Raw genomic sequence first — 13,857 nt, forward strand, 5'->3', positions numbered from 1 at the left:
CTTTTGTTACACGTATTAATTGACCCATCTGTCCCCCCCCGAACCGACAACGCTGCGTCTGGTTGGTCAAAACAACAGTCCGTTGATACGGTCTAGGCTCAAAACACGGACTAGGCTAAACGCTTCTTCTGTAAGCTTCTGACATCGTCCTCACTTTTTGAAAAGAGAAGAGAATGAACTATTGTTGTGGTGTCACTGGGGGGGAGACGGCGTCACCGTGTGGTGACTGACGGTTCTACTGAACCCAACAGAACAGTGGCAGCAGTATGTAATGTATTATCCATGTGCTTTTTTTCTATTTTACTCCTGTAAATATGTGAAGAGTTTGAATGGCTTATTATAACTGGGTGTTGGAAATGGGTTTATATATCAGGCTGTTGATGTAAAATAATAAAACACATTGTTAAACTGGTATAAGTCTACCAAGTCTTTATTTGTCAAGAGTTACCAGTACAGTCGTGATCAAAAAGTTTTGAGAAATGACACAAATACAAATTTTCACAAAAGTCTGCTGCCTCAGTTTTGATGATGGCAACTTGCGTATACTCCAGAATGTCATGAAGAGTGATCAGATGAATTGCAATTAATTTGCGAAGTCCCTCTTTTGCCATGAAAATGAACTTAATCCCCCCCCAAAAAAACATTTCCACTGCATTTCAGCCCTGCCACAAAAGGACCGGCTGACATCATGTCAGTGATTCTCTCGTTAACACAGGTGAGAGTGTTGACGAGGACAAGGCTGGAGATCACTCTGTCATGCTGATTGAGTTAGAATAACAGACTGGAAGCTTTAAAAGGAGGGTGGTGCTTGGAATCAGTGTTCTTCCTCTGTTAACCATGGTTACCTGCAAGGAAACACGTGCCGTCATCATTGCTTTGCACAAAAAGGGCTTCACAGGCAAGGATATTGCTGCTAGTAAGATTGCACCTAAATCAACCATTTATCGGCTCATCAAGAACTTCAAGGAGAGAGGTTCAATTGTTGTGAAGAAGGCGTCAGGGCGCCCAAGAAAGTCCAGCAATCACCAGGACCGTCTCCTAAAGTTGATTCAGCTGCGGGATCGGGGCATCACCAGTGCAGAGCTTGCTCAGGAATGGCAGCAGGCAGGTGTGAGTGCAACATTGATAAAGTATTGCATTTGCCCTGTACTACTATAGCCCATAGAAACGCATTGCATAACACATTCATAAATGGCAAAAAAAAAGACAGTCAAATAATAATAAATCATAAGGAATAAGGTTTTGAAGTGTCTGTCCTAAATCTAGGAGATCTAAGAGCTCAGGAAATATTTTTGTTTTTTTGGACACATTTAACACCTTATTTTTGTTGCCACAAAACTACCTCCATACTTCCATTCATTTGTATGGGTTTACCTTCAGACAAGTCCCTTGCCATAGATTGGTCATATTATTTTTGACGGCCAAACCGTTCAGACGGCTACAAACGTTTTTGTGACGTCTCATTGTCTAACAAACACTGCTGTATATCGGCAATCTTCCACCACAGATGCGGAAGGCCCAGAGCAGATTGAGACGCAGCCCATGCAAAAAAAACATTATTTCTAGTTTAAACTGACGAATTTTGATGGGGTTGTTTTTCTTATGTTATTTATTTTGACTACACGGGTGCGTCAATAGATTTAGGGATTTCCATGAAAGCAAATTTTTCAACAAAATCAAAAAAACTTCAACTCACATATTTATTAGAACCAATAAAGTCTGACGCTTTATCCACAGGAGGCGCTGTCGCAGAGGTTTACGGTAAAAGTTGTCACTAGTTACCACAGCCACAAAGTCAGATCGTAAAAATTTATCAAAACTAAAATGTGCTTTTTAGTCTCCATTTAAGGTTAGGGTTGGGCATAAGGTTAGTGTTGTGGGTAAGGTTATGTTAAAAATCAGAAATAGTCGGGGTTTAGCCATAAGTATGACTTTGTGGCTGGGGTAACTAGTGACGACCGTAAAAGAGGGATTTGTCGACCACTGATGATGACGTAACCAACGGCTCTGCAGCCATAGCAGCCAAACACAACAGCGTAAACAAAAACGGATATCAGAAAGATGTTTCTCACTGAAGATATCTTCATGAAGGAATATTAGCTTTCCTTTTGGAATAGGGTTGGTTTTACCTGACACTTGTACCCTACAAAGCTAGCTGTACGTAAAACTAGCTAAGGTCGCTAGCAGCGCCTAAACGCTAGCTAGCTGCACTGAACGCTAGCTTACTACCTAGGTTAGCTAGCTAACGCTAGCTAGTTAACCGTGGCTATCCGCTATCTTTTGCAGTTTGTGAAAATGCTAAACATAAATTATATTTGTTTGCTAATGTAATTTAGCTAGCTAACTTACCTGCTAATGTTACTAGCTAGTTCTAGCTAACGTTACAAGTAGGCCAACGATTCTTTTGAGAGGAGCAACAAGTACACTGACAGTACTGTAGCTAGTAGTTTTAGTTTGACAATCCAACGATGTCTAAGAATGGCACTTTTATTGGCCCCTAGGCCTAACTCATACAGCTGTATGATAATAATGAGCTGAAATTCCGAATAAAGGCGTTTGATCCATTCAGAATCGCTGCTACATGACTCTTTTCCGCCAATCATCTTGAGTTTGGACTGCAATGTTTAGTCTGATGGCGAATTGCTGCAACTGGTTGAAACGCTGGAGGCAGCCCGCAAGGTGAGTGCATGAAATACCTGACCACTAGCTAGTTAACGTAAGTTAAATTAAGCTAGCTATGTATTTAAATATTCACACTATTATGATTTATTGGCCATTTGATTTGTGAATGGGGGGTACCAGTGCAGCCAGCCACCCACCCAGTTCACCCCATGCCAGCATCTGTGATTTCATAGGATGTCTTGTTAACTATATATCACCCAACAGAAGTGTGCGAGTGGTATATAACATGCTGCTGATTGGTTACCGTGTAACCAGTAAACCACAGCCACTTTTAGCAGCTGTCACTCCTTAAAACTGCAGAAGTGCCCCTTCTCTCCAGGGCCGGATTAAAAAGTCATAAGCCCCAGGGCTTTTATTTGATTTTATATGTTCTCTTTCATTCTGTTTGATTCCATTATATGCCTATTCTTAGTATAAAATATATGTGTGTTGTTGACTGTGATAAAGGCAGTGCGTGAGTTTCAAGTTTGGGGAAGCTTATTTTCACTACAAAAATGCACCTTTATTATAAAGCATTCCATGGGAGATCACGTGACCCTTGAACGAGATGGCCGCATGAACTAGGAGCTCCGCACAAGTAGTTTCCAATTCCTAATCTTACCTCCACTTCAAGTTTAAACTCATTTAGCTTTAGTCAAAAAGTCATGGCGGCTTCAAAAGGCAACACTACAGGTGACATTTTTACCCGGACTCGAGTACTTGCGACGGAAAAAGCCTCCAAGAAGCAGCTAGCTTCAGAAAAAGCTAGCGCCATTAGCCAGGAGAAAGAGGACCCGTCCCCCCCCGAGGCCCAACGAATGCCAACCTCGCACTCTGTCGAAGACATCTTTTCTGAGCTGAGATCCCAACGTACAGAACTCAACACTAAACTAGATGCCATTAACGCTCAGCTCAGTGCGATAGGGGGCAAGGTGACAATCCTGGAAAATGCCTTGCCTGACATAAACAACAAGATAACCATAAACGCGGGGCGCCTGGACGAGGCAGAGGGGCGAATCCTATCCACGGAAAACTTATTGACAGACGCCATGGAAACAATAGCATATGCTAAAAAAAAAAATAGAGCAGCTGGAAGAGAAAACAGAGGACCTGGAAAACAGGGGGCGAAGGAATAATTGTGTTCTATTAAATCTGGGCGAAAAAGAAGAGGGAAACATGCCACTGATCCGCTACCTGCAAGACAAACTTCCCGAGTGGCTCCACCTGTCCACCGACAGGCCCATAGAACTCGAGAGAGCTCACCGAGCACTGAGGCCCCCACCAGCAGCCAGACAACCACCGCGCCCAATCACCATACGTTTCCTGAGATTCACCGACAAGGAACGAGTCCTACAGGCGGCGAAAACCAACACCATTACAGTGGGAAACGCCAAACTCACCTTACTCCAGGACCTGTCAGCTGGAATACGCCGAAAGCGCCGAGAGTTTGACGAGGTGAAGAAATGCTCCATTGACCGAGGCATCTTTAGGGGATTCAAATACCCAAACGAGCTCAGGATTCTTCACCAAGGAGCCCTGCGACACTTCAAAACTCCCGAAGAGGCAAAACGTTTTTTGAAAGACAACCCCGGTCAATGAGAAATTGACTAAATGCGATTAATGCGATTACTGTTATTACTAAAGGAGGTAAGACAACATATAGCCGATATCCAAAGACCCACCGCCCTGCTAAATTTCATTATAGCCGTCCAATCTATATTTATGTTCCTTTAGCTGAGAGGGATAGGCCCCATATTATAACTTAGGCCTACTGTATGTAGGCTGGGCTATTGATTTTATTTTCTCCCTTTCTTAATGTGGTCTGGACGAGGGCTACGTTGTCAGTTACTCAATGCGGGCGGAGAGGATGAGGCATTTCTTTGGTGGGGAGGGGGAGACGTTGTGCGTTGCTAACTGTTCCCGGTCTTTTTTTTGTTGGAACACAGAATTGTGACTGAGCGGGGAGGTAACAGATCCAACGGGATATGTCGAGTTGTTTGGGAACTTGGCTGGGGTGTTCAGAGATTGTTATTTTATGTAAACCATTTATTTTCCTTTTATGTGAACGCAGCTGTAACTACGATCCACCTTTACCCAGAGATGACTTGCACTAAAGTTCGATTACTGTTCGATGACGATGACTAGTACCTTAAATCTATTGACATGGAACTGCCACGGTCTAGGCCATGCAATAAAACGGAAAAAGATACTATGTGCTCTAAAAAGGAAAAAGCAGACATCGCGCTATTGCAAGAGACACACCTCTGTGATGCTGAACATGCCAAACTCCGCAGAGCTTGGGTGGGACAGGTGTATTTCTCATCTTTCAAATCCAACAGTAGAGGTACAGCAATACTTATCCATAAGAATGTTCCATTCATAATTGACAAAAACATATCTGATCCGGAGGGGAGATTTATCTTGATAACTGGGTCACTGTATGGGCAACCAATTACTATCTTAAACATATACGCCCCTAACACAGATACTCCTGCTTTTATGTCGAAAATGATAACTCTGTTCAATGAGCATTGTGTTTCCTTTGGAGTGTTGGCCGGAGATTTTAATTGTACCCTGAACCCAACCCTAGACAAATCATCTCAAATCACCACCACAAATCCTAGATCTGCAAAGATGTTGAACTCTCTTACTAAAGAGATGGGACTGATAGATATCTGGAGAGAGACTAATAGCTCAGCTATGGACTATACATACTACTCTAATGTCCATAACACCTACTCCCGTATAGATTACATTTTTATCCCAAAGAGTTTCATAAATTCAGCCACGTGTACAATCGGACCCATAGCGCTTTCGGATCACGCCTTTGTCCACCTCCGCTTTGACCTCTGCAAAAACATCCCGAGATCAAAGAGCTGGAAATTCAACACCTCCATGCTATCAAACGAAGCATTCCATACATTGGTAACTACATGGATAGACAACTACACACAAGACAACAAAGATTCTCCTGTTTCTCCGGCCACAATGTGGGACGCTGCTAAAGCCACACTAAGAGGTCATCTAATTGCATATGCTTCCTCTAAGAAAAAAGCAATGGAAGCACACAGGCTAGATCTGGAGAGGGAGCTGGAACGCTGTGAAAAAAGTACATAAACAATCCCCAGACAGCACCTCCTGGAGTCAACTTAAAGCAGCCAAAGCCAAACTGAATTTGGACTATACTGGGAGATTAAAAAAAAGTTTTCTTTACTAAACAGAAATACCATGAGTATAGCAATAGGCCTAGTAGATTGCTTGCTTATCAATTAAAAAAAAGAGCAGTCAGAGCGTACAATTATGGCTATCCGAACAGCAGAGGATGAGGTCACATATGATCCAAAAAGATCAATTTAACTTTTCATGATTTTTACTGCAAACTATATACCTCTGAGAGAAAACACACGGAGGCAGAACTCCACTCCTTCCTAGAGGGAATCTCGCTACCTAAACTATCAGAGACCGACCAAGAAGATCTCAACTCCCCCTTCACTCCTGAGGAGATTCTGGAGGCAATTACCTCCATGCCACCTAACAAGTCCCCAGGCCCAGATGGATTCCCCAGAGAGTTCTACAAAGCTTTTTGGCCCCAGCTTAGCCCTATTTTCATGCCAATGCTGGAGGATTTTTGCAAAAACTGAGTTCTCCCAGACTCAATGCACACAGCTCGCATTACAGTGTTGCTCAAAAAAGACAAGGATCCCCTATCCTGCTCCTCCTTCCGGCCCATAAGCTTGTTGGATCTCGACTACAAAATAATCACCAAATTGCTCGCCAAAAAGACTAAACACTCTTCTTCCCAAAATAATAAAAGCGGACCAGACGGGGATTTATTAGAGACAGATACTCTTCTGATAACATTCGCCGTCTTTTTGATATTATTGATCAAGTAAACGCACAGAAGACCCCTGTCCTGCTGGCTTCACTGGATGCTGAGAAGGCGTTCGACAGGATGGAGTGGAGCTTTCTGTTCTCAGTCTTAGAGAAGTTCAACATGGGCCCAAACTTTATTAAATGGATCAAATCACTATACTCTCATCCAAATGCCATGGTGACTACTAACGGACTGAACTCTGACAGATTCCCTTTGGGACGGGGCACAAGACAAGGGTGCTCGCTGTCCCCCTGCTCTACTTGTTGGGGGCGGAGCCTCTGGCAGAGTTGATAAGGAGCAATCCAAGTATTATGGGTGTTCCTGCAGGCGGCCTGCAGCACAAGATTTCGCTTTACGCGGATGATGTCTTGCTCTACATATCCAACCCTGAGAAATCCCTTCCTCCCATCTTAGATACAATTGCTCAGTATGGCACGTTTTCAGGTTATAAGATTAATTTTAACAAATCCACTGTCTGCCCTCTCAATATTATACTCACCAGTTCTATGAAGACACTATGCCCATTCCAATGGAAGACACAGGGGTTTCAATACCTTGGGATATTCATAACACCAGATCTGAATAGGCTTTTCAAAGAGAATTATCTTCCACTCCTGGATCAAATCAAGAACAACCTCCAAACCTGGATCTCCCTCCCAATTAGCTTAGTAGGAAGAATTAATGTAATCCGTATGAACATCCTCCCTAGACTGAACTATTTATTTCAGATGCTCCCATGCTATCTCCCAGCCTCCTTTTTCAAAACAATTAACCAAAGCATCACCAAATTTATATGGGGCAATAAAAAACCTAGGATCAAGCTTTCCACTCTATCGAAACCTGAATCTAAGGGTGGTCTTGCCCTTCCCTCCCTTCAATTGTAATACTGGTCTGCCCAAATCCGCAACATGCTAACATGGATCACAAACAGACAAGAGTCAACGTGGAGCCAGATAGAAGCCCAATCTTGTGGTTCATTGCCACTAAGCTCAACTATATTCATTGATAACTTTAGTGAAGTGGGCAACATAGCCAAAACATTTGTGATTTACAGTACCCTACGAGCGTGGAGGGACTGTAAGAAATACTTGGGCATCTCCTCCCAAATATGTTCTCACTCGCCTATAGTAGGCAACCCAGACTTGCCAAAGCCCTGAGAGATGCCAACTTTAATCTTTGGCATACTCTAGGAATCAGGACCTTTTCAGACCTATTTCATCAGAAGACCACTACACTGAAATCCTTTCAAGAGCTCTGCAATGAATTCAATGTGCCAAGATCCCATTTTTTTAAATATCTACAAATTAGACATGTCATCTCCTCATTTACTTCCAAGAGGAGGTTTAGAACTCAGTTGAATGAAGTTGAAACCCTTCTTGTCACAGCACAATCCATTAAAGGCAAAATATCCTATATCTATAGACTCCTTTCTGAGAAAGGAGGATCCTCCTTTACTCCTTTGAAAATAATATGGGAAAAGGACCTTGGTCTGACTATCAGTGATGAGTTATGGGCGGAGGTTTGCGACAGGGTATACTGCTCCTCTACTAATGTAAAAATGAAAGAATCTAATTACAAATTTTTGTACAAATTTTATTACACTCCCCCTGAGACTCCATAAAATGAAAACAGACATTTCTCCTAATTGTAATAGATGTACCTCTGAAAGTGGAACCTATATGCATGTATTTTGGAGCTGCAGAGAGATTGCCAGATTTTGGCAATCTATACATACTGCTGCACAGAAAATACTAGATGTACAGTTTGATATGACCCCGTGTCTCTATCTTCTTAATGCCCAGCAGGACTTTGTTCTTGATCCTGACAGAGAAAATTTGCTCATGACCATTACATACTTTGCTAAGAAATGTATTCTTCTATTGTGGGCCTCTAATACTTCTCCTACATTTAAAATGTGGATTGACCAGATTGTTGACTTTCTCCCCTCTTGAAAAGCTCACTTATGACCTCCACAAGAGACAGCCCAAGTTTGATAGACTCTGGTCTCCACTACTCAACTATATTTCAAATTGGACAGAGTGAATGGGGGAATCAGGGAGATGGGCAGATGCGTGTTGTGTAAGGTGCTGTAAAACCTAAAAACTAATTATTGGCTCGTCATCTCAGCTAAGGCTGGAAATAGCTAATAAGAACCTTGATAGTGCTGCTGCAAGTTCTATAATTTAAATTTTGTTATAATTATTATTTGTGTGTGTATGTATGTATGTATGTATGTATATATATATATACATATATAAAACAATTTTTTATTATTATTATTTTTTTTATTTTTTTTATTCACATCTGTGAATGTGGAATGTGTTTGGTTGGTTGATTGAAAACTTAATAAAACTTTAAATTGAAAAAAAAAATAAAGCATTCCATGCATCATCTCATTTGCATACGGATGGTAGAGAAGCCTACTATTCTTAATGTAATGAGTAGATTATAGTCATAATTTAGGCTAATAATATAACCCAATCACTGTTGGCAAAAAAACAAGTTCAATGCATGGCTGACAGCGTATAGCGTAGAGTAGGGCTATAGGCCAGGGTTCCCCAGCTGACAGCTTGCAGGTGGGTCCAGGGTTCCCCAGCTGACAGCTTGCAGGTGGGTCCAGGGTTCCCTAGCTGACAGCTTGCAGGTGGGTCCAGGGTTCCCCAGCTGACAGCTTGCAGGTGGGTCCAGGGTTCCCCAGCTGACAGCTTGCAGGTGGGTCCAGGGTTCCCCAGCTGACAGCTTGCAGGTGGGTCCAGGGTTCCCCAGCTGACAGCTTGCAGGTGGGTCCAGGGTTCCCCAGCTGACAGCTTGCAGGTGGGTCCAGGGTTCCCCAGCTGACAGCTTGCAGGTGGGTCCAGGGTTCCCCAGCTGACAGCTTGCAGGTGGGTCCAGGGTTCCCCAGCTGACAGCTTGCAGGTGGGTCCAGGGTTCCCCAGCTGACAGCTTGCAGGTGGGTCCAGGGTTCCCCAGCTGACAGCTTGCAGGTGGGTCCAGGGTTCCCCAGCTGACAGCTTGCAGGTGGGTCCAGGGTTCCCCAGCTGACAGCTTGCAGGTGGGTCCAGGGTTCCCCAGCTGACAGCTTGCAGGTGGGGCCAGGGTTCCCCAGCTGACAGCTTGCAGGTGGGGCCAGGGTTCCCCAGCTGACAGCTTGCAGGTGGGGCCAGGGTTCCCCAGCTGACAGCTTGCAGGTGGGGCCAGGGTTCCCCAGCTGACAGCTTGCAGGTGGGTCCAGGGTTCCCCAGCTGACAGCTTGCAGGTGGGTCCAGGGTTCCCCAGCTGACAGCTTGCAGGTGGGTCCAGGGTTCCCCAGCTGACAGCTTGCAGGTGGGTCCAGGGTTCCCCAGCTGACAGCTTGCAGGTGGGTCCAGGGTTCCCCAGCTGACAGCTTGCAGGTGGGTCCAGGGTTCCCCAGCTGACAGCTTGCAGGTGGGTCCAGGGTTCCCCAGCTGACAGCTTGCAGGTGGGTCCAGGGTTCCCCAGCTGACAGCTTGCAGGTGGGTCCCCCCAAGTTCTGAGATTTTTTTTAAACAAAAATTGTGGAAGTTTAATTGTTGGACATAAGACTGTAAAAACACCAGGAAATCAGCTCCAAGTAATTTTTATTTAAGAAATATGTTCCCAAGTATTTCCACGCATAATAGACTCACATGATCGTAATTGATTGTAAGCAAGGTTTGAAATGATTGTTTTAGTCAAACATATCTGTTTGGGCTTCCTGCAGTCAATTTGCAGTCTGCAAATTATTTGTAATTATGTTCCAGCCCCCCGACCATCCGCTCCAGACAAAAATTGGCCCGCGGCTGAATGTTGTTGATGATCCGTGCTGTAGGCTATATGAGAGGAATGTTGTTGATGATCCGTGCTGTAGGCTATATGAGAGGAATGTTGTTGATGATCCGTGCTGTAGGCTATATGAGAGGAATGTTGTTGATGATCCGTGCTGTAGGCTATATGAGAGGAATTACATTTATATTTTAGTCATTTAGCAGACGCTCTTATCCAGAGCGACTTACAGGAGCAATTAGGGTTAATTTATATTTTATTATTTATTTTATTTTATATGCCATTTAGCAGACGCTTTTATCCAAAGCGACTTACAGTCATGCGTGCATACATTTTTTTTTTGTGTATGGGTGGTCCCGGGGATCGAACCCACTACCTTGGCGTTACGAGCGCCGTGCTCTACCAGCTGAGCTACAGAGGACCACAGTGCCTTGCTCAAGGGCACATTTGCGTCATTTAGCAGAAGCTCTTATCCAGAGCGACTTACAAATTGGTGCATTCACCCTATAGCCAGTGGGATAACCACTTTACAATATTTTTATTTTTTTTATTTTATTTTTTTTGGGGGGGGTAGAAGGATTACTTTATCCTATCCCAGGTATTCCTTAAAGAGGTGGGGTTTCAAATGTCTCCGGAAGGTGGTGAGTGACTCCGCTGTCCTGGCGTCGTGAGGGAGCTTGTTCCACCATTGGGGTGCCAGAGCAGCGAACAGTTTTGACTGGGCTGAGCGGGAGCTATGCTTCCGCAGAGGAAGGGGAGCCAGCAGGCCAGAGGTGGATGAACGCAATGCCCTCGTTTGGGTGTAGGGACTGATCAGAGCCTGAAGGTACGGAGGTGCCGTTCCCCTCACTGCTCCATAGGCAAGCACCATGGTCTTGTAACGGATGCGAGCTTCAACTGGAAGCCAGTGGAGTGTGCGGAGGAGGGGTGACGTGAGAGAACTTGGGAAGGTTGAACACCAGACGGGCTGCGGCATTCTGGATGAGTTGTAGGGGTTTAATGGCACAGGCAGGGAGCCCAGCCAACAGCGAGTTGCAGTAATCCAGACGGGAGATGACAAGTGCCTAGATTAGGACCTGTGCCGCTTCCTGTGTAAGGCAGGGTCGTACTCTCCGAATGTTGTAGAGCATGAACCTGCAGGATCGGGTCACCGCCTTGATGTTAGCGGAGAACGACAGGGTGTTGTCCAGGGTCATGCCAAGGCTCTTCGCACTCTGGGAGGAGGACACAACGGAGTTGTCAACCGTGATGGCGAGATCATGGAACGGGCAGTCCTTCCCCGGGAGGAAGAGCAGCTCCGTCTTGCCAGGGTTCAGCTTGAGGTGGTGATCCGTTATCCATACTGATATGTCTGCCAGACATGCAGAGATGCGATTCGCCACCTGGTTATCAGAAGGGGGAAAGTAGAGAAGAGATTGTTGATGATCCGTGCTGTAGGCTATATGAGAGGAATGTTGTTGATGATCCGTGCTGTAGGCTATATGAGAGAGCCTACGTTTTTGTTTTTATAAACGCATTTCATGCAATTCTACTACACTTTATATGACTGGAGGCATTTGCAGAATCTCTTCTCTACTTTTCAGACAGCCACAACTCAACATTAATCTGCCCATATTGCGCGCCCTACCTTTCATCCCAACTGTAGGCATTGCGATTTAAAACAATCCACTTTATTTTTTTAAAAGAAGCTTTTACGGTACTGTGTGTCTCCCAGCGTCTGTTCTGGACTTGGGGACTGTGAAGAGACCCCTGTTTACTGTGTCTCTGTACTGGACTTGGGGACTGTGAAGAGACCCCTGGTTACTGTGTCTCCCAGCCTCTGTACTGGACTTGGGGACTGTGAAGAGACCCCTGGTTACTGTGTCTCCCAGTCTCTGTTCTGGACTTGGGGACTGTGAAGAGACCCCTGGTTACTGTGTCTCCCAGTCTCTGTTCTGGACTTGGGGACTGTGAAGAGACCCCTGTTTACTGTGTCTCCCAGCGTCTGCGCTGGACTTGGGGACTGTGAAGAGACCCCTGGTTACTGTGTCTCCCAGCGTCTGCGCTGGACTTGGGGACTGTGAAGAGACCCCTGGTTACTGTGTCTCCCAGCCTCTGTTCTGGACTTGGGGACTGAGGAGACCCCTAATTGTGTGTCTCCCAGCCTCTGTTCTGGACTTGGGGACTGTGAAGAGACCCCTGTTTACTGTGTCTCCCAGCGTCTGCGCTGGACTTGGGGACTGTGAAGAGACCCCTGGTTACTGTGTCTCCCAGCCTCTGTTCTGGACTTGGGGACTGAGGAGACCCCTAATTGTGTGTCTCCCAGCCTCTGTTCTGAACTTGGGGACTGTGAAGAGACAATTCAGTACTTTCAGCACCTCAATACTTCTTACAAAGACCAGCAGTGATGCAGTCAATCTCTCCTCCACTCTGAACCAGGAGAGTCTGACCTGAATGTTATTGACATAGGCCTGCTGTGTACATTTGAGAGCCAGACGTGCTGCTCTGTTCTGGGCCAGCTGCAGCTTTTCTAGGTCCTTTTTTTGCCGCACCTGACCATACAACTTAGGCAATAGTCATGTGACAACCAGATCTTGCGAGACTTGTTTGGTTGCATGGGATGTTAAAAAAGCATCTATTTTTTATCGCAGACAAACCTCTCCCAGTCAGTACAACAGTAGAATCAAAATGCTTTGACCATGACAGTTCACAATCTAATAGAACACCAAGGAGTCTAGTCTTAACAGAAAAGATAAGCACCACAAACCAGGAAATGATTTGGTGCTCATCTTTTAATTCATTTAGGATTGTTTGCATACAGCTGGATCTATACAACAGATGGTCTAGGATGGGGACGTTTGTTGACAGAACACCACTTTTGAGTTCTGAAAACATCAGACAAACTTGAGATTTCTAAGTGTAATGTGCCTTTTTAAAAAGCCTGTAAATTATAAATGGTAACTCAGTGTTTCCCATATATATAATTAGCAGTGGTGGGACGTGAAAGGTTCATGGAAGGGTGGAGTGGTGGTTGTCCAGATTTTTTCTCCATGTTTTTAGTCTTAAAATCACACCTTTTCTTAAAGAAAAACAACTACATTGGATGTGCTACCAATGCTTAAACCACATCAGGAGACCATTTTTTTTAGGTCTGGGAAACTCCCAGAGGGTACATTTTACATTTGAGTCATTTTAGCAGACGCTCTTATCCAGAGCGACTTACAGGACCAATTAGGGTTAAGTGCCTTGCTCAAGGGCACATCGTCAGATTTTTCACCTAGTCGGCTCGGGGATTAGAACCAGCGACCTTTCGGTTACTGGCACAACGCTCTTACCCACTAAAGCTACCTGCCGCCCCTATACTAGTTCATACTAGTCGCCCTTTAATTAAGTGTGCATGCACCTAGCACTGTTTGGTTAGCGGCGTATCTGTTGTAAACATAGTGTGATGGAGTTGCATTGGACCTGCATAAGAAACCGTTTTTATTATTACCGTAACTGAACTTCTAATTACCGTAAACAGACAACCAATATGGCATGGTAATGAGGATGGGTCATTA

General features: G+C 44.8%; 1 protein-coding gene across 4 annotated transcripts in view; it reads left to right on the forward strand.

Moving 5' to 3' along the window:
- Positions 1 to 1,999: 1,999 nt before the first annotated feature.
- arl13b (ADP-ribosylation factor-like 13b) overlaps positions 2,000 to 13,857 on the forward strand; it is a 71,890-nt gene continuing 60,032 nt past the window's right edge. For all 4 annotated transcript variants that reach the window (XR_006658626.1, XM_045215227.1, XM_045215225.1 and 1 more), the window contains exon 1: positions 2,000 to 2,679. Coding sequence is in view for 3 of the 4 variants with exons in the window: in XM_045215227.1 (XP_045071162.1) it covers positions 2,621 to 2,679 (59 nt within the window). In the remaining variant the exon portion in view is untranslated. The remainder of the gene's footprint in view (positions 2,680 to 13,857) is intronic.

The sequence above is a fragment of the Coregonus clupeaformis genome, unplaced genomic scaffold (assembly GCF_020615455.1).
Source record: "Coregonus clupeaformis isolate EN_2021a unplaced genomic scaffold, ASM2061545v1 scaf0398, whole genome shotgun sequence".
Lineage (NCBI taxonomy): Eukaryota > Metazoa > Chordata > Actinopteri > Salmoniformes > Salmonidae > Coregonus > Coregonus clupeaformis.